Consider the following 21,566-nt stretch of genomic DNA (forward strand, 5'->3'; position numbering starts at 1 on the left):
ACAATTGCAAACTACCTGGGGAGTTTAGACCCCACAATCCATCCTTTGCTCCTTCCTTCAGACTTGCTTCAAACCCTGGTTGATCTGAGGAAGGGTTATTGCTAATCTCTCATGGTGAATGAATTTGTGTTTTCTTCCTCTCTTTTTCTTTCCTAGTAATATTTTTGCTATTCCGTTCTGGAAGCTGCTGCAAGTTGCTGCTCCCTGCCGATTCTGTGGCAACAGGCAGTCAGTTGGCAGCTTTGGTAAAGAAAAGTGTTCATATAAAGATGTCACCAGAAGCACCAGGAATCCGCTGACAATAGATAAGGGGAAGACAGAGTGAAAAGGGGAAGGGTGAATAAATAAAACACCATGCTGGAAATTCAGGAAATAAAATGAGTTGACATACAAAATTGAGCCATCAAACCAAGAGTGAGGGGAAGAGGAGGACAAAAATGTGATGTGTATTGGCAGGTGTTATGAATAGCTCTTAAAGTGCAGTTAACTGTGGAACAGTAGTTGATCTTCCCTTTTACATGCAATTGAAAACCAGTGTTACATGGTTTGACTTTCACCCTATTATATTATGGCTTTACACATGCAAGCAATGTATAGATATAGTGATAGCTAAACTAGGTGTATATACGTGTGTGTCTAATAAATATATCTATACAAGAAAAGTACATTGTAAGTTAGAATTTGTAAAAAATAAATTTTTTCATTAATGTCATCTTGTAGTGAAGTAGGTGATAGTGTAAAAGATATAATAACAGACATGAATTGATATAATTCAATTTAAAAATGGCAAGGGCAACTTTTTTCTGCAGCTGTTGTGGTTTGGTTGTAAAATTTACTAGACTTTGGTTACCTAGATCAAAATTATTTTAAATTTTCAGCCTGTTTTATATATTGTTTAGGTAGTATTAAAATACTTTTTTCCCCAGTTCTGTTTTATTGTGCATTAGAAATTACTACTTTTGAACATAGCTTTGGGCTTTTTGATATTTATAACTAACCTACTCTATGCCAAAAAATGTTATTATGGTAATTGATATCTCTTTGAGAAATAGAAGCATATCTTGTCTTAAACCATAGGACCTTGCATTTGAATCCATCTGAAGTTCCAGGCCCTGCAACAGATTTTCTTCAGAGAAACTATTACTTACGCTGTTTTGGTTGTATGGCCTGCACACACTTTGTTCCCCGTGCATTTTGATTCTCTGAATCTGTGTAAGGTTTGGGCATGCCCTCCTTTCATTCTTCTCCTTCCAATGTCTGCACCTCCTATGACTCTTCTGACTGAGGTGCTACTTTTTTACATCTAGGTTAGGTGTTGAACTCTTGCTCCTGTGTCTGTTCTCATACATGTCTGTGTGCTCACATCACTAACTGTTCTTTATTCTGTGGTGCTGCTTTGAGAAAAGGTTCTTCCCTACAGCTGTAGAGCCTATATGCTGTAATCCTAACAGAAGGGGTCATACATAAGGCAGCTATTTCCTGTTATTTTAGAGGGAAAGGAGATCATGCCTATTACTGGTCTTCAGAATACTGAATTGTCTTAATTTAACAATTCAGGCTACCTGTAGTAATTCCAGAATTCCAGATTAGTTTTCTTCATCTTGACCTTCAGTAATCAGGGTGGTGGTGTTCATCAAGCTCTTCACTGACTTCCCAGTGGGCCAGAACCATTTATTGATACAAGATCTGTCTTATTCAGCCTTTCCCAGAGTGCTGGCTATGGTGGCAGCTCACCTCCAACCACCTCAGTGTAGGTTTGTTTCCCTTACCGTGATGACTGAGCTGTTGAAAGTGGATTACAAGTCATGTCCTAGGACACTGTGGACTGCCTTATGTCTGTCTTCACTCAACCTCAGAATGAACCAAAAAAACTGAACACTTGGTATTCCCTAGACTTTGGTATGTGTTGTAATTAATCTTTCTGAGCATCTTTTTTCTGATAAGGAAAGAAAGATTTGTTACTGTAACTGACCTGTTGTTGTCATGAGATCTGTTTGGGTTTATAGCACAATGCCCTGTGCTAGGGCTTATCTACAGAGTTTACAGAGTTACCCCTCACTGCTGGGTTTTCAGAATTGGGTCAGTCTTCCTTTTTGGTTGGAAGTCCCCTACCTTATCTGCATGATCTCTTCATTCAGATCATGAAAACTAATGTCTTGTTCCTCAGCTGAAGAGTTCATTTTTGGGATCTGAGACTGCAGGGTCTTTGGGTTTCCTGGGGAGCTGGAACATGGTGTGACTTCTGATGGCTCTTCTGGATGGAATCATGCTACGGGACGTGGGTAGCCTTCCTCAAGGTGATGATACTGTCTGTAACTGTTTACCTTGCCCCCTTCTCTTTCCCTCTGTAGGCCTTTGGGATTTTGCAACTGGAGGGGATGGAAAGCATCCTGTCCCTCAAACCTCTTCACCAAGTGTGTATATGAGTGGGGGTGCATGGCTTGTTAAAACAGTTATGTTTCTGGGCTCAGATTAGTAAGATTCATGGTTTTCAGACTGAATCTCACCTTGGATGCTGCTGTAGGAGCATGTAAGTTGCAGCCCTGACAGTCCAAATACTGAAGGTACTCAAAACCCAGAGGAGAAATAGAAGCACCAGTGTAAATGGCTTGGAATACGCAAGGATCTAGTGGCAGAGGAAATAATCCAGTCTTTCTTTTCTTTCCTTCACAGTTCTTCTTTATTGATTCTCCTGGCACTGAAATATTCTGTTATCCAGCTCAGTGATGTATATGTGATACACTATGGGCATCATCTCTGGGTTTTTAATATACACAGAGGCTTTCAAAATGGTCATGAAAGCTGTGCTGTGCAGCATCCTGAGTGCTTTCAGGGTCTTTGTGACCAGGTTGTGAAGAAGCTACTCACTCTTCGTGAAGTTGCAGGCTGTTCAAATTCCCAGTGCGGAAACTGATGTTAAAAGAGCCATCAGATGGCAAGGGAGGGCAGAAATAGTGGTGCTCTGCACGTAACAGAAGCCTTGGAGATAGTTATTAATTTTGTTTGACTGCTGAATGAATTCCTGTCAGCCTTGTTATATCTACATCAGTAGAACTGCATCTGTAGTCTCCTTAAAATTGAAATAGTTTCTTTTTGTACTTTCTGGCAGTCGTGTGAATTTGCAGTTTTACATAAATGATGAGTGACTTCAGTTTCCATGTCTTGAAAACTTTTTATAATATCTAATATCATCATCTTATTTTATTAAAAGAAATTGCTTTAACAGCTGTTTGGTCATTGTGCTTATTTTGCAGTTTGTTTTTGTTTCAGCTGCCACCTCTTCAGTGACTCAGCAGTTTGAGAGTGGGTTTAGCGGAGCAGGCACTTCTTTTTGTACCCTTTTGTTATGCAAGCAGAGCAATAGCCCTTATTTTGCAGCTCCTTTGAAATGGGCATAATATAAATTAGTCATGTGGTTCATACAAGATAGACCTTGCCATCTCCTTGTCTTCCAGTGGGGTAGGCAGCTGGGCTTGACAGCAGCCCCGCTGTTTGAGCACGGGTTAAGTGGTATGTGTGCTCAGAGCAGGGAGAGTTGTGGGTGCAACCACTGTGATGAGCTAAGTTTTTTTTGGTTTTTTTCCCTTCTTTTCATTTCTTTTCCCTTCTCCTTTTTTTGTATCATTCCAGGGAACACAGCCCCCTCATTATTATTATTTTTTTCAAAAAGGAATGGCAGTATTCTATAAGCTTATTGGATGTACATACTTCATTTTTGCTTTGTCTGAATTATCATTTAAAAATGCTTTAACTTAGCTGCTGTAGTCATTAGCTTCAGATTTACCAGACTGGCAGGAAAGATCATTTCACTAATGTTTTAGCTGCTTCACTGAGACCTCACAATCCAAGTTTAACAAAACCTCTATTTCAGTGCTGGCTAATGTGTTCTGTATAAACGAGGGTTCAGGACTTTAGCACGCATGTTACAATCTTTAAATTTTGGAGGTGGAGTTTCTTTTCAGAGGGAACACAGATGAGGAAATGCTGCCCTTCTGTTTTGTCTCCAGCTTTGCTGCAGCTAGGGACAATTTCTAGAATTTTGTCCATGTGTTTTTTTGCTCCCCTGCCTCACCAAGGCATAGGGGTTTTAACATGCGGGAAGATGATTGTCTGGTGGTAGAGAGTATTGGATTGCATATCGAATCAGAAATAGCCAACACCTTTTGATATACTGTGTCATCTTATAATGAAACCTCTTAAGAACACTTTCATTGAGTTTGTCAGCCAAACACTGTGATACCACAACCATGGGGCTGCCAAACTCATCTATGAAACAACCCTTTTTTTCTCAGGAGTTGCAGTGTAGATTTTTTTCACAGAGTCTCTTCTTCACTCTCAAGATAAGAGGCTGCTCTTTAGCTGTGTTACCTTAGGAACCAGCCAGATAAACATCCAATAAAATCTTGTTTTCAGGAGTTTGTTTCTGAATATCAGTACAAAATCTCTAGCTTATTTTCAGTAAGGCCATTTCCCCCTCCTCCCTTCTCCCAGTGTTCACTATGTCAGACAATAGCATTTTTTCTCAAAGAGAGATGGTGATGTCAGGCTTTTTTTGTTTTTTTCCTTCTTCTTTCTTTCTCTCCTCACAGGAAATGCATTCCCTTCGTTTTAGCCCATAGGAGAAAGTATTTTTTCAATGTACCTTCTTAAAGTTGAGATGCTATATGATAAGATACGTAGTGCTTTCTAATATGTCATAATCTTTATAAACAAAGCATGCAAAGCTTTATAGCAAGGTAACTTTGCTACCACAATAATCTTTTCAAGAAAAAAAAAAATATCCAGCAGTTTATTGCTTACACATACAACATTGGGACTGATTTTTACTATTGAGTAAAACCTTCTTTTTTAATAATAAAATTAAATGGCTCCTGAGATAGCCAAGTACAGTAAATAAATAATAATTAAAAAACCCCAAACCCTGAAATTCTATAATGTGCTTAATACTTTAAGTTGGGTTTTGGGGTTTTTTTCCTTCTTAAATATGGTGAAACTATTGCTATTGAAAAATGTCCTGTCCCACCCCCCGCTGTATCTTAGAGGATGATCTCTTGCTCGGTAACTAGGAGCTGAAAGTGACAGGCAAATTCAGGAGCTGTGCTGCAGTGATTTCACTACAGCTGATATGTATTAAGGGAATTAATCAAAAAGTGGGGGAGGGAACAGCCCAGTGCTCCATGTACCTGCACTTCTGGAGCGTTTTTCCATTAGAGCTGTTGGAATGGCTCGGATTTCATAGAAAATCTGCTAGTTTTCATATGCTTTTATATAATGCTGACTGGTAAAGGACAGTGTAGTCTTACTAGTTGGTAGGTTATCCTTCTTGTTGAGTCCTGTAACTTGAGAAATAAACGTACCATGACATGGATCTGAACATTTTATTTCATCTTCTGTTCCTTTATTCGCATGCCTTTCCTCCTTTTTTCTTTTCTCGGCAAGTCTCGGTGAGAAATCATCTGGTATTTATTCCAAATATTCTTATGAATGACCGTTGCTTTCCTGGGTCAGAGGGTATCTTTTGTGTCTTCTCTGTTCTAAGTATTGTTTTGAAATCATTAATCCTGTGACTTGCAGGTGGTGTGTGTTGTTCTAGAGCTGATCAAGTAAGTTGCATAGATTAATATGATGCATGTTTCAATGAAATATTTAATATGTGGAGGATTTTATTATTCACTTGTTGAAAATCAAACAACACCCATCTGAAGTATGCACTAGAGAAGACCACTTGGTAGAATATTCTTGAATTGTGCTTAGTTTGCATTAGAGGCATTTTAATACTCTTCAGGCAATATACTTGGAGTATTATTTTTCTATTTTCTGTAGTTTTACCACTTTCAGAAGTGAGCCTGACACCAATCTTAATGTTGGAATTGATTTGAATTGAATAAAAAGAGGACAAGGAAAATGGTTTTTATTTAAATATCCCGATTGTTTTAAGTATAATAGTTTAGTCTATGCAAGTAGGATACTTTTTTTAGTTCACTTTTGAAAAACTTTTCTCTTAGGTTCACCTCTTATTTTACTGAGTTAAAACGTAATTCTGCACCTGAGGGAGAAATAATCTACTTTCTAGCAAACTTTTATAAACCTTACGGTACCATTCAGAAATGTTTTATCCTCAGTATTTAGAGAAAATAATAGAAATGCTAGGGTTCACTTTTAGTTTTTTGTTGCTGAATAATGTCACTTCTAGCTGAAGGTTTTTGTTTTACCTGAGGAAAAGTTTTCTATGATTACCTAAAAATGGAAAAGGACAAGTTCAAGTAAAAGTAAACAGCAAAATTATGTAGGTGCTCATCTTCAGAGGTGTGTAATTATTGGAAGATGTAAATACTTGTATAGTGGAAGATTCAGAAGTGGTGAAGCAGACTAGATGTCCTCTTCCCAAAGTTTAGCAAGAAATATGTTCCTAGTCAGCACAGTACAGTTTTAATTCAGTTTTTTACGTATGATTCCTTCTTTTATTTGGTAAATGTGATAGTTTTAAAACCAGAGCACGTTTTGATAAACCCTTTTGGTTATGATTCCAGCACATCTAAGTTGCATTTTTATTCATGGAATTAACTGTAGAATGCTGTTTTTCATACACTGTGAATTTCAGTTTTCATCCAAATGCTGCCTGACACAGATCCAAAGGAAAAACTATTGCCTTGTTAAATAAGGAATGTGCCATTCACCATGTTATAATGTACTAAATTTAAAAATTAATAATAAAAATAAATGTCTGCTTAACTATGTAATTGCTAGAATGACTATGAGATGTATTGGCTAGGAAAATCAGTCTGTGAAAGTTGAATTTGGTTGTAAACCATGTTGTGCAAACCAACAATAGTCATTCTTTCTTCTAGAAATTAAATGTCCCAGTGAACATGAAGGCTAAATTCAGCTATGTAAGTTAGGTTTCCTGCTTTCTTTTATTCATTTACAATTATTGTTGATCCTTTTTTTGCTTTTGGTCAATCCACCTTGATTAGGTGTGCAGTTACACCCCACAGAATCTTGACCAGATTAATCCACCTTGATTAGGTTGCATTTACATCTCTGCAGAAACCTTCTTGTCTGGGTTCCTGGATTTTGGTGGTACTTTGAGGATTTATGCTATCTAAGAAGTTAATCTTGGAATAGGACGAACTGATAAATGCTGTATTGTGAAGTCTGTACTTCTGAGTGATGATTCCTGTGTGAAAGCTGTGTGTGAATGATTTTAATTCTGTTTCTGCTTAGGAACTGCTTGAAGTCCCACTCTTTGTTCCAAAGGTATGCTAACATTAAATGTTTAGACTATTTGTTGTTCTGTCCATGCGGTGAAAGAAAGCCTTCCAGTGTTGGACCGCTTTAGCTCTTTAAGGTATAAAATTAGGAACATCCTTTATGTTGGGGAGGACTTTGTATGTTTTTCAATGACTAATAAAAGTTTTAGCCTTGGCTGCTATTTCTTTTTCTCTTGTGGCAACTTTGTGCTCAGCCATTTATTTAACATGTATTTGAACGGCATATTCCTGAGGGCAGCCACTGGGGCATCATCTATGCAGTTATGTCAGTGAGATCTCAATCCAGAGGCAGCATCGTGATCCCAATGTTGTAATAGCTGCAGCCTCTTTTGAAATCTTCCCAGTGGTACATGCCTTAGTACAGCATGGAGAAGATTTTTAAATAGATTCGTCAAAACTTGTAAAGGCAAACTGGCAGCTCAAATAATAGCCTGCTGTATGCAGTTTCATTGTATCTGTCTTTATTAGATAAGGAATGTGGAATTTTGTCTTTTTATTGGTTATATCATACCTCAGGTAATTCATCTTAGCTTAGGATGTAGGGCATGTAGGAGAATACTTTCAAGGAGGAAATGCAGAATCATACAATAGCCATGTCTGCAAAATCAGCTTGACATTATTACTGGTTTTGAATATGTGAATCTAACTAGTTATCTAGTTAGGAAGATTCAAACATTTTAGTAAGAAAAGAAATTTTTTTCACCTTGTTAATACTACTTTGAATATATTTCCTCTTAGCTCTGGTCAAAGCCGCCCGTCAATGGTCTCGTGGATGAATACTCCGTCTGCTAACACAGCTGCAACAAATACTGCAGGATCCACTTTCTTCTTCCCTAACCCTGCCGCTGGGAGTGACAGAGCAGTGGAAAGGTATGATGTACACTTCAACTTTTGCTGGTTATTTATTTGGCTCCTTTTTTTCTGTATCTTTTTAACAATCGCTAATTCATGTCTTCTGCGTATGTGAATGTTGACTGCGAACCAAGAAATTCAACCTTAGCAATTCTGACAGAACAAAAATAACATCTACTTTTGTCTTATATTTCCTTTAAACACCTTCACACCCTCCTTGTAGGAGCCACCCAGACTGAGCAAGTGGCTTGTTGGTTACTACAAGCAGGCTTTGATTTGGGTGGGCAGTTCATAGTGTCTCTCTACTGCAGTGATTCTCTTACAGTGTCTTTAAAATAAAGATTCTTTTCTGTAGCCACCCATGGCAAATTTTAAGTTTCTTAACCTAGCCATCTTGCCTCTGAAAGACTTTCCCGTGTTTTAATTTACCTGTCTCTGTGGTTTCATTCTTTTCTTTCACTCTTTTGGCCTCTTTCCTTCTATCCTGTTTCTGCTTCCTTCCATGTTGTTGTCCATCTTTTGAAGTATTTTAACTTTTCCCTTTGAAGGTTTTCACCATCTTAGCTTTTTCCTTCAAGTTTTACAACATTTGCTTTTCTAATTAAAGTTGTTGGTATTTTCATAAATTATTTCCAACACTTGGTAACAAAATTCCATTTCTCATTACTGGACACATTTTGCACCAGAACTGCATTGTCTATTTGACTGCGAGTTTCTTGGGGCAGGGAGAATCTTTCCAAATGTTTTATGTGTAGTTGTTGTTGCCTGGGCTAAACAAAAGATGATTTAATGGTGTGGGTGCTGTGTCTAAACAAAGCATCATTGGGCAGCAGCAAACTGTCAGTTCGCAAAGACGTGATTAATTGAATTGTGCCAAAATATATATTCCAAGATTTCTGCTTATGGTACTTGGAGAAATGAGTACTTTGGACAAATTAATATTGATAGCTTATTACTGAGCATCCTGGGAACACCTCTAAAAACTGCCTGAAATGTTAGAAACGTTACTGTCTTTAGGACAATAAAGCATCTTCAGTACTCTAGTAATTGTATTGTAAACAAATATAAAAAGGAAATTCTCTACAGTGATAGTGAAAAGCTGAATTGCAAGATTCAGGAAGAAATGTTTTAGAAGACATAATGATGATTAGTCTGTAAAGTAAGTATAGTATGCTTTGCCTACTATTGATTTCATTGCTGATTAGCACTTGGCAAAATTTTAACTGTAGTTGAAAGTCAAGTTCAACTATCATAAAAATAAGTGTGCATAAAGTTGGGAGTATGATATTCAGAAATGCCAACAGTAAGCTGTGAAGCTTCAGCTTTGGCATTTGTGTGTATGAATTATAAGTCTGTAATGATGCATGAGAGATTGTGTTTAAAGTTTGTCATCTCCAAGTGAGAATGGAGAGAAAATTGTTGAGAAAGGAGAGTGTCTTCATAATAGTAAAAAATGACTAAAATTGTTAATTTCATTTTTCAGCGTTGCCCCCCGAAAAGCAAGAGCAGTTTATCCGTGCGAAGCAGAACATAGCTCTGAATTATCATTTCAGATAGGAGCAATTTTTGAAGATGGTGAGTACTGCTTGAGTAAATATAAAGCAATGAAAAACAAATAGACAAAACTGCTAAAATGGCTTTGGATAAAAATACAAGCCTGACTGCTATTCTGCCAATGTTGCTGATGGCACACAGTTGGTGACGTAGAAGATTTCTGGTACACAGAAGCTACTTAGCATTTACTTAGCGCTATGAGGCAACGCCTCTGATTTCTGGTGAGTAGACTCTTTCAGTTGGTCTAATTTTTCAGTAGCGTGTTGTAGTACCAAAATAGGTATTCAGCAATGGAGAAAAACATCTTGGTCTATGAAACTGTATTTTTTAAAATGTGAATTGCCATTGTAAAATAACATAGAGCTTTCATTTAACAAAAATTGTTTAAGGATTTTGAAGAAAGCAGAGCTGCAGGTAAATCGGGTGATTGCTAGAGACAAGGGAGTGTTTACATTTTGGATCAAGAGCTGCCTTAGGTGTGTACATACTTGCAGAAAAAGGAATATTCACTGAGGTGCAGAATTGAAGGCCTGTGTTTAAAGATTTCTGTAGACCCAAATGTAGTATTAAATATGGCCATCCAAGCAGTGATTCTTGTGCTCAAGACTGTGTTGCTCTTCGGTGAACTTCCATGGCTCTACTCCTTAAGAGCTGCAAAGGGAGTTCAAACTGACAGGAACTATTACAGTTTTTAAGCCTTATGCCAATGAATATTGTAATACAATCTCTTGAAGATGTAGAAGACTACACTAGAGTGTAGTTTCTTCCTATCACAAGGAAATTCCTATGACAAGAAAGAGATGGTATGGAATGGCTCAACTGGGCCTGGACAAATTCAGCAATTCTTGTTAATTGAATGCAATTTAATAATAATTCTAAGCAGTAATTGATTCAAAGCAGCAGCATGGTAAGGCCATTGTTTGTTACAAGACCTTGATAAAAAAATTACGTTCATACTAAAACCCAGAAGACTCTTAAGTTTGGTCAGATCTTCATCCAAGCTTTGTGCAGGCTGAGGGATTCAAAGTGATCTGGGAATTACATCATTAAGAACCTTGTGAGTGCTGAGACTAGTATTTTAGTCTTCCAGTCTGTCTAGAGACAGGGAGGGTAGTAAGAGGCATTATCTAAAGAATCTGGAAACTCTGTGTTGATGCCTGTTTGCTTCTCATCCATCCCTAGCTTTTAGTTTGCTACCAGGTCTGAAATCTGAGACATGCTTTCCAGAGGGAAGGTGGTGTTTAATTCAGCATGACCTAATGCACTTAAGGGATGTACTGCCCAGTCATTCACATAGGACGTGTGAGAATCTTTGGTTAGATCTCCAATAAGGGAGGAGTATTCCAGATTCCCAGTTTACATCCAGCAGGAAAAAGAGAAAAGTACACAGTCTGGAACAGCTGGAAAACATCAACCTGCAGGCATTAAAAAGCTAACTAAATGTCTTATATTTGCCAAAATGCACCCTGTTAACTCTGTTAGCACTGGATCAAAAGTGTGTGTGGGAAAGTTTTTCTCATAAATGAAAATCTTTCCATCCTGTCCTCCTCAGCTCCAGTGGATGTTCCTAATTTGCTTAACAAGCTGAAAAAAATGGGAAGCTCAGCAGAGTATATTTTTTAAAGCATGTATAACAACAATAAAAAAATGGCATATAGACATCTCCTTTGCCACCTTTGTGATACTTATTTTAAAGCAGACAGAACACAGGACATTCCTGTCCTCAGCCTCCTCCCAAACAAATAAATAGTAAGCCTGGTCCAGCCTACAGTTCTGCTTTTTTTGCGGCATAAGGTGGTCTGGAGTACCTGCTAGGCTCTTCCCTACTAGGACCCACTTTACAGAATCATACTTGATGTTTCCAATTAGAGCTGCCTTACAGGCAAATCGCGTCTGAATCAGGTTAGGTGGGAAACCTTTTAAATATGAATTAGCTAAATGATTGCTCTTTTAAAAGTCTCTAACACCAGTTATTTTAATTTAAGTTTTTTAAAACATGAATGATAGGGATCTTCAGCACACATAAAACTGCGTACAGGGGAAAAATCTAGCGCATGGGGGAAAAAATCTGATACATAGAAGAGAGGCCTTTCTAACACAGAACAGCAAGGTTGCATACCTGTTGTGTTGCCATGGGATAAAAAAGTCTTTCAAGAAGCAGTTGCCTCTGTGTGGTGTGTTTGTGTGAGAGCAATGTTAAGATTCTTTTCTTGTGTAAAGAGATCACTAGAAGTTATGGCAAAGCTACGTGGTTTTGGTACATTACAGCCCGAGTTGAGTTTTCCAGCTAGAGAGTTGGATTGTCCAAGAACAAGTATGAAATTTGACTCTTCGGCAGCTGTGGAGAAATGTTTCAACTGTAAGACTTTTTTCCATGTCATCATACGAATAAGGTTGGAAGCTTGGGAAGAGGTCATGTGGACTGCATTTTGAAAACCTAATTTCATATTTCCAATGGGAAAGATCACATTTCCTTAAATACTCTTGTTTTGATTTATTCCACCGTATCCTGGTTATTTTATAGGCATTGTCCTTGCCCTGCAGGGCTCTCAGCTAAGGCAGGCTGTGGAAAAAAGATGAGCGTGCAAGTAATAAGGCAGTGACTGGATATATGTAGTAACTTAATGGACGTTCCATGGTGGTTCCCAATAGGTTATGTCATGGATGGCTCTGTCTGTATAGAAAGGTATTCTCATTAAAAATGCACAACAGTCTCCATATTTGAAACCTCTGAAATGCCTTCATATAGGCTTTTCCTTTTTGTGGTAGTCACCCTTGTGTCTGTGCTGGGATCAGATTCCAATGAATCAATTCAGATTCTTTAGTTACTCAATTTAAATTCCCATATGCCCTAATAAAGCCCCCAAATGAAGAATTAAAGTAATAATACATCAATTCTTCAGCTCTACCAATAACCTTAACTATCAAAATGACAACGCATCAATCAAGTTGACATACAGCTAGTATCAACCATTAAAGTAACTGTTAAATTAATGTCTACTAAGAAGTGCTGCTTCCATTAGTGAAGGTTTTAGCTGTCTCTCCTTTCTCCACCCTGCCTGTCTCACTTTTCTAATTCTGTCTCTTTCACTTCTCACTGTTTGTTTATTGAGGGTTTTTTCCTTTCTCTTCCTTCTCTTTTCTGCTTTGTTCCGTTCTCTCTTTCATTTCCCTTCCCTTCCCTTGTTTTTTTTTTTTCTATTTTGTCTCTCTTGATCCATAGCTGTTGATTGCAGCAGTTTGCTCTTACCTGTTATTGTCCTGGATGAATCTTTCTGGCTGCTGTAGCCTGAGACAGGATAATGGCATTTAATGAAGTACAGTCTTGCGCCTGTCATAGCTGTTAAATGTAATACTGGTGCAAGGAGGTAAGAGTTTAACCTTTACTTCTGTCTCCATTTCCTGTTTCTAAATGGGGGGAAAAATAACTGTTTCTGTTGCAGGCCGACAAGGTTAGATTTACTACTGTTTTAAACTAAGCTTTACATCACCTGATATGAATCAGTAGAAGCTGAACATTTGCATATTCAGGTGTTTTCAATATTGCATGTACATGGTGCTACTCCGAATCCCACAATCTTTCCATGAACGTGTCATAGAATGTAAATGCTAAGGCTCCATCTGGTAAGTTAAAAAGAAAAGGCAAAGTTTCCTATTTGAGTTGTGTAAGACAAGGAGTAATGTCATCTGAACAATTTCTACAAGTTTTTTTTACAAAAATCTTCATTTTACCTTAGGCTCTGCCAATATTTCTATTTCCTCGTTGCTACAGGCTATATTATTGACAGTGCATAACAATGTAATTCAAGTGGTTAGAGGCAAAGCTTGAAGAGTTTGCAGCTGGATAAGGGCACATACGGGAAGAAGAGAGAGTATGATCTGAGATTGAGGGAGACATGTGCTGGCTGTATATTTTTGTTGTTGAAGCAGATATTCCCAATAATCATAGAAAGAATAATCAGACTGCCTGGCATTGAAACCTTGCCAGCCTTGGAGCCAAGTGTTATTAAATTTCTGGTTCTTGAAAAGAGACTGCTTAGAAGTCAGTAAATGGGAATTTCACTAGGGAGAAGTGTTTTGGATAGGGTAAGTAGTGTTTACACAACAAAATTCCTTGGCAGTATTGCTAGCAGGAAGGCTTCCTGAACACTTGTCAATGCAGCTCTCATCAAGGCTTTTTACAATTTTAAAAATCAGGTTTTAGGGGAGAGAAAATACGAGGAAAACTGAGAAAGTGTTTTGTTACAGTAATTTTCTTCAGGAAAGGTGTGGCACCCATTGTCCCTACCAAGCATAGAAGGAACAGAAAAAGCTGTGTTCACACAGCTGTTGTCACCCCTCTTTATCTTTCTTAGTGTTACAAAGTGCCAGCCTTAGTTAATGTTCGTGGGTTTGACTCCAAGGCACTCTCTTCCTTCTTACTCGTGCTGTGGCTTCTGGACTGTCCGTCTTTATGGTACTGATGAACGAAGGATTTACATCAAAGAGAAACAGTACTCCCAAAATACTGTATTGCACTCCATGTGCAAATAATTCTTTTGTTGAGGTAAAAAAAAGAGGACAAAGCTACTTCTTTGTGCACCTTTCATCTGTGGATTTCAAAGCACTTGGAAACATTCATGTGCATGAATTATCTCTATTTTACATCTGGAGAAACTGAGTGTACAGATGTTCTTCTTTTCAGATAGCTCCATGCCATTTGGAGGAAGCTATCTCAAACTGCTGCTGCAAGTTACAATCACTTCACCAATAAAAAGTACCAGATGAGCACCACCAAATTCCTACTGACTTTGCTAGAAGTTTTAAAAAGCCACTGAAGGTAGATTGACCTTAACCAGCCTGACTTTGCTCCTGCCAATGGTGTTGTAGAAGCATTGGTCTCCGGGACAGAAACATTAAAATGGTAGATGTTTAAACTGATGTGTTTCACCTTACATTTGGTGTGCATGTGGGACCGTCAGAGATGATTCCAATCCCACCTGACAGCCAAGCAATTCAGGATAAAGGCCCCAGGTCTCAGTGTCTACGTACAGGTCACCAAGTCATAGTGCAGGGAACTCAGCAGCAACTCAGTTGACCAACCACTCGCCCTGGTTTAGGGTGAGCCAGATTATTTTTTTGGCATGCTCTCTACTGTCATATTGACTAGATCTCCCCCAGCTGTAACAGGAGCTCAGACACTACTATATAGGGAAGTCTCAGTCTACAAGCTGAATTCTGCCTTCACTAATTTGTCATGGTATATCAGTGTGTTTGCTTTTGTTCACAAGCCTGAGGCCTTATAGGCAGACTGTTTTATTTGTGGTCACACAGTAAATCTGCAGCAAAGTCAGGAGGAAGACCCCTTGACTCCTAACCCGGTGTCCTGTCCACAAAATAATTCTGCTTCTCACAACATACTTAGGGGAAACAGCAAGTTTTTAAACTTCAAATTCCATGCTAACCCTAAGCATGCTTAATGTTTTTGCATCTCTGTGGTCAACTTTACCCATTGGGATTGTTTCAAAAGCCCATAGGGATTTCTAAGCACACAGGGCTTGCAAGCACATTTTGTTGCTTTAATTTAATTTCCTGGTGAAAAGTTGGCCAGGGCGATTGAGTTCTATGGAAGCGTATTCTGGTGTTGTAGTGGTTTTAGCAGTGAGATTTCTGTTGCCCACAAAATGCAATCCTCATTTATGTAGCTCGTTGGGGTCATTACTTTGGCAAAGCAGTCCATCCAAAAGGGAGGCCCTCTTGTGCCAGGCACCATGCGTGTTAGATTCCCTCCCCTGTTTCTGTGTCCTCCCAAAACAGCTAGTTTCCACAAAGGTGTGGAAATTGGTGCCTGATTCAGTCCTGCTGAAGTTACTGGCAACTAGGCAATGAACAAATACCATTGTGGAAATGAGTCTTGCTCTTGTTTTTTTTGTTAAGATCTGTGACACACTTGAGCTGCCAAAGCAGAGCAAGGTCTGCCTATAGCCTTGAGTCTCTGGGAAGAGCTGCTTGTGAATTGTATGTGTTTGCAGTTAGGTAATCGTAACATTGGCAATACTGAAGCTATTTCCTATGGAGAATACAGAAAGGTAAGAATAAATGCTGCAAATGCCAAGTCACCCTTGTCGTGTTTCTTGGCTACATGCAATCAGAAAAAGCTTTTACTTGGAGATCTTATTGCAAGTTGAAAGTCTGTTGGCTATGTTGGCCCGTTTGAGTTGGGGTGATTGTTCTGCAGCAGTTGCCGTCATACTGATGGTCAGACATCTTCCTTCTCTACACTTTGTCTCTGCTGGAGGGAAGCTGCTGTAATAGCCTTGCAGCAGGTACTGAGGAAGCCGCTGTCTCGCTCTGGGCTCTCAACTTTGCTGCTGTTTCCAATGTCCTAAGAGGTGATGGTTCTTTGGTTAGTCTTGTTGTGCGGTCTTGCTATATACAATCATTTAACCTTGCTGAAAACACTCATTTGTAGTTCTCTGTCCTGTACCTTTTATACTACAAGTCCCCCTCCTGTCCCTAGCCAACATGAGACTTAGTCCTATAGGATGATTTGTCCAATAACGAGTTGTACTTTTAAGGCCAAATGTGTAGTTTCTGCAGCAAGGTACTTTTAAATGAGGCAGGCCTGAAAGTCCTAAGAACTGTAATAATTGGTGACTGAGAAGAGATGACAGAAAGGGGACACTACAGAACCACTTCTCTTGAGCAGGGTATTTTTTCCAGAAATAGCCTGCGTCCTAGGTTTAAGAGCAGCTGCGCATGATGGAAAAATGTCTTTTGTGTGGTAAAGTGTTTTTTATTTTAAATGAATGCGTGCTGGTTTATGCTATACTTTGGAAATGGATTAGCAAAGAAAACAGGATCATTGGAGCTTAAAGCAGCTTTACATTTGGACAGCTTCCCCATTAATATCATTTGCCTACAGAAGTCAGTGATGTATGTAGGTATCTTAACTGTTCTTGCATAAGGTGATTTGAATGGGGGCAGAAGTCTTACCCAACATGACAGTGGCCACAGTTGCTGAATATTAAGAATTATTACTTGTGCGTTTTGTAAAAAAAGACTTGATCTATCGAACTGGTGATCTTAGGTGTAAAACAAGTGCTAATTCTTACTTCAGTCTTCATAGAGTCTACAAGAAACTTCTGCTAATAACGGGGCCCTGAGCTGTGTAACATACATGTGCGATACTTAATTTTCCAAGCACAGAGCTCAGTCGTACGGTCCATGTGTAGCCTTCTGGGGTGAAAAGTGGTGCCACTCAAGTCCAATTAAGTGCAATTGCTTGGCCATCGTGCGTTATCTCTGAACGTGGTGCAGTTCAGTATTGTGTTATCAACCTTGTTTAGAAAATATTTCTTTGGAAGTGTGCTGTTGTGTGAGCCAAGTTATTCAGCATAGTTTGAGCATTTCTTCCCCCTGGTAAATGTTAGGCGACTTTAAATTTCAGTTTGATCCTCTCAGATGAGGGCTACCCTCTTTTTGACCAGGCCTTTCCAGATGCTCACGCACCAGTAATACCTATCCTGTCTCTAAGGGTAAATTGACGTTGAGCTCCAGAGGACAAGTAGAAATTTCCTACTTCCAGGTTTTCTAGTTGTTTTTCTTCCTAATCTGTCATTTTTTTTGAGTTTGTTTCCTGTAATACAGATGTATTCTGTAGGCATGGGAGACTTCAGGGAGAGGTTTGGCTGCCCACTGGAGCTGCTGGCCTGTTTTGCTGGAAAGGGTGGAATTACAGCTGCTGCGGTGGAGCTGCCGGAGGGAGGTTTGTGGTAGTGTCAGCAATGCAGTTTCAAATGCATGTATATACTCTGTAATTGTGGAATAAAAATGACAAAGGGAGAGGAGGGTCTGCTAATTACTACTAATAATGTAAGTTACTATGTGCACAGAGATCCTAAAAGGTAATTTTCTATGCATTTTTTTTCCTTTGGAACCTTTCTGTTAAACATATTAATTATAAATATAAGCCCAGACTCCTGTTCTGAATCTAAACTGTCAGTATCGTTTGAAAGCAGTTTTGTTTACTGGATTCCTTGGAGGTATAGCTGTTGTTTAAAATGTGGTTTCAGAGCAAAGGTTCTAGCTTCGCTGTTTGACAATAACAGGACACAGGAAAAAACTAGTGGAAGGTATGTTTTTAGTGCTCAAATTGAGAGTCTTACAATGCTTTTGAAAGTGAGACTGCTTAACATGTTGCGCTCTCTTAACTGTTATTTCCCTGATTTGTAGAAGGCTACAAATATCACATTCCTCAATGTGTTAATGTGTTTTAAATAAAGCATTGACATGGCTGGCAGCATGTTTCAGCATTTGATTTCTTCCCTAAATAATGTCTGTCTCAGAAGCGCTGTGAGGATAAATTAATATGGTAGAGAATATTGTGGGTCGTTGTAAGTGTGGGATTTTACAGTTATGTAGGTACCTGTATCATATTCTTTTGAGGAATTTGATAGGGGAATTCAAGGACTTTCAAGACTGTTTTCTAAAGAAATGAGGCTTGTGCTTCTTTCTAAACTTCCTTTCAAATGTGGTCACAATATATACAGGAAGCCAGATTTAATTAGGTCTGTTGCTCACAGAGTAACTTGTGAAGCATTTAGTCTGAGGTGAAATTTTTCTTATTTTAGATTCACAGATACTCTTGCATAAACTTTGAGATCAGCATTGGTAAACACTTTGGATGACAATAAGGAATAAGGCACTGCCATTCAAGCCTTTCCTCGGTGTTTTGTGACCAGCGCTATGTATTTGAATTTCAGAGAGAGGATTTAGCCAGAATGATTCAGATTTTGTCCACTGGTCTCTTCTGATAGCAGCTGTACTCTGTGAAGAGACAATCCTTGGAGTGACACTGGCTCATTTCTGTTTCCTTTGTACTGCTGTACATGCTCACTTTTCATGCAGTGTAAGGTCCTATGCCATTTTTTGGTGGCTCTGAGCTTCCAGATTCGTCACCTCTGCTCAAGCCGGGTTTTTGGTCTTGCTTTGCCCCCAGCTACTGAAATTATTTCCCACTGTTTGATATGAATTCTGACTTCTCCTCAAGGGGGTCTAGGTTTTCTATTTTATAAACCTGTCCTAAGTTCCATTTACTGTTTCATTAATGAAATCTCCTGCACCTAAAAACTGTTCCACCATGTAAGCTTTGCAGAAGGGAGTTCAAGCACCTGTATTATGCAGATATTTAAGTTAAGTTAATCATTCTCATCTTTCCCAGCCAGATTCTTAAACTCATCATTTCAGACAAGAAGCTTTGCCTGGTGTCACGGAGCTAAAGCTAAAAGTACTAATTCAAACATAAAAAGATGCAGTAATTTTTTTCCCCTTTTCTTTTGCAGTGAAATTTTCCAGAGAACCAGGATGGCTAGAAGGCACACTAAATGGGAAGAGAGGACTTATTCCACAAAATTATGTTCAGTTTTTATAGCTTTGTGCATTGAACGCCAAGAAGGTGTACATGGTATCCATGGATTTTTGTTATAGTCACTTCTTTCTTCTTTTGTGACTGCTTTTAATCAATGAAGAGACTGACTATGGGTTGAAGATCCCCATCTGTATAAAGACATTAAGTGTTGCCAAATATAAATTACAAAAAATGATTCTTTAAGGGTTGGAATGGGTGGGAGGACAAGCAAGAGGGATGGTGGGATAGGCTGATTTTTTTAATATGGTGCTTCTTTTCAATTGTAAAGAATAGTAGTGGTATGTTTGTTTGCAAGATAACTAGCATTTTAAGTCAAATACTTGGTTGATCTGTGACCCAAACTATCAGTTGAAGATTTTTATAAACTTAGTGTCCTGGAAATTATGCATCGATAACCAGTGTTTTTAACAGGAATTGTTTGGGTTTGGAAAACACTGTTGGATAAAAAAAGTTATCATGCTGACAATTAGATTAAATTTCGAAGTGGAATAGACAGTACGGAACAGACACTAGTAAGTAAAATAATAGGTATCGAGACATGACATTTTTCAAATGTCTTCAAAGAACACATTCATTTGTATTGTGCGTATGATTTCATTTATTTTACAAAGATAAGACACATGAACTTTTATTACAGGCTCCTGTATGTCATGGTTCTGTTGCTACTCAAAAATATCATTGTAAATGAAATAAAATGTTATTTGCTATTTGACCTAAAAGTATTCCTATGTTGGAGAATATTTTGCTCTGGTTCGGTAAGTTACGATGTGAAATAATTATTGGCAGCTGTATGCAGTCAGCCTCAAGCAGGCTCCCAAGTGGATGGGGAACTTTCCTCACTTAAAATAGGCAACTCTGCAAGCTCAAGCCAAAAGGAAAAGAGATTCTTTGGCTATGATCCTTGTGCATGCTGGAGGCATCTTGCATTTTATCTATTGTCTGTCTGTCTGTCTAGTTTCCACTTGAGCTTCTCTTTCTTCCTCCCCTGTAATTGTCAATTACAAGATCTTAATGATGCTTCAAAATATCACAGTCCTCAAGTAGCTGCCTCATAATTTGTAGAACTATTTGAGTAGTAAGAGACTTCTCTGTGGTCATAGAAAAAGCTTCCAGAAATCTTGTGGTGTTATCAATCTGTGCCTTGTGATTTAAAAAAAAAAAAGAAAAAGTTACATGCAGTTTTCATTAATCTTTGTATTTTTCTCTCCTTCAAGTACAACTGTCTGGGAGGCAGTGGAGAGGATGCAGGAAAATATGATGAGGTGACATGCTAATACAGGCTTACGTACTTGTTACACTGGACTGTATGGATTTTGATGCATTTAGTGCAGATAGTTATACTTAGCTTGCAAGTTTTTCTAATGTGATTACTAAACCAGTTAACGGTTAATGCTGCCTTAAGGTTGGGATGGCTTTTTTCGCCCTTAAGATTTAACTCCGTACCATTATTTTGTTCTTTTGCCCAGACTGCATAGCCCACTGGAGTATGCACAAATGATTTCCAGATGGAGCAGTGGTGGGCCAAGTCAGCACAGCTCTCCAGCACTAAACCTCATAGCTTGGAGGAGTTTCACTTGGTGTATTCTCATGGTACTTGAGCAGCGACTCTCTGCCATACAGCTTTCAGGCAATTCTCGTCTTGGCAGAGTGGCTATGGCTGTAAGTGGCTACAAGCACTAAAGATGACTTGGAATTCTGTGAAGGAGATCAAGTGTTTTAATTTGCTCCTTGACTCAGTATTAAGGAAATAGTTGCACTAGTATATACAGCAACAGATCGCAGGTTTCCTCGCTCAGATCTGTTCACATGGCACAGCGCTGTTCTGGCTGGGTATCACGTCGCCTGGGCCCATAGCTCTATCAGCTCATTTTTTGTGGCCTTAAATAGTCATTCTGGAGGCAGGGTGGTGTTTGTGTGGCCAGACTTGGTTTTCATGGCTACCAGTTGGTGGTCAATGTTGAAAGATGAGGGAGAATGTAAATCTTTGCTATTAGCTTAGTAGGCGTGGCAGCTAGGTATGCTGGCTTGTCAGATAGTGAAGCTGTGATAACTTGAAGCTTACAAGCTTTGTAAGTCACTTACATTTGTTTTGTTGTTTTAAACGTGCAGTGCATGTTTGATCTTGTTCTGGCTGCTGTCTTGCAAAATTCTGGATGTATTTCTCAGCTCTAGCTCTGTGGTTTGGTTTGGGTTTTTTTCCTTTTAACACGGTTGTCTAAAAAGGTGGATATATAAAGAAGGAATAAAAAGACCTAGTGTCTCTTCCAGTCCTGTCCTGTGACCCCATTTGCCTTTAGGTGAGATGTTTTGAGACTCCTGTTACTCCTGGAGCTACGCAGAACCCAAACAAGAAAAAAACTTTTCTACTGAGAAGTGATGCACTGAACAGAGGCAATACTAATCCAAACTTTCTCACGTCCTAGATGTTGTCTGAAGGCAGCGGTGTGAGCTGAGCCAGATCAGATTTGGCTTTCAGGCTA

The 21,566-nt window shown here is 38.8% G+C and overlaps 1 protein-coding gene across 1 annotated transcript in view; it reads left to right on the forward strand.

Moving 5' to 3' along the window:
* Positions 1-19,798, forward strand: part of ARHGAP10 (Rho GTPase activating protein 10) — a 155,016-nt gene extending 135,218 nt beyond the window's left edge. Inside the window, exons 21-23 of the mRNA XM_040582414.1 lie at positions 8,010-8,141; positions 9,607-9,698; positions 19,001-19,798. Coding sequence (XP_040438348.1) covers positions 8,010-8,141; positions 9,607-9,698; positions 19,001-19,089 — 313 coding nt within the window. The 3' untranslated portion in view covers positions 19,090-19,798. The remainder of the gene's footprint in view (positions 1-8,009; positions 8,142-9,606; positions 9,699-19,000) is intronic.
* Positions 19,799-21,566: the final 1,768 nt, after the last annotated feature.

The sequence above is a fragment of the Falco naumanni genome, chromosome 1 (assembly GCF_017639655.2).
Source record: "Falco naumanni isolate bFalNau1 chromosome 1, bFalNau1.pat, whole genome shotgun sequence".
Lineage (NCBI taxonomy): Eukaryota > Metazoa > Chordata > Aves > Falconiformes > Falconidae > Falco > Falco naumanni.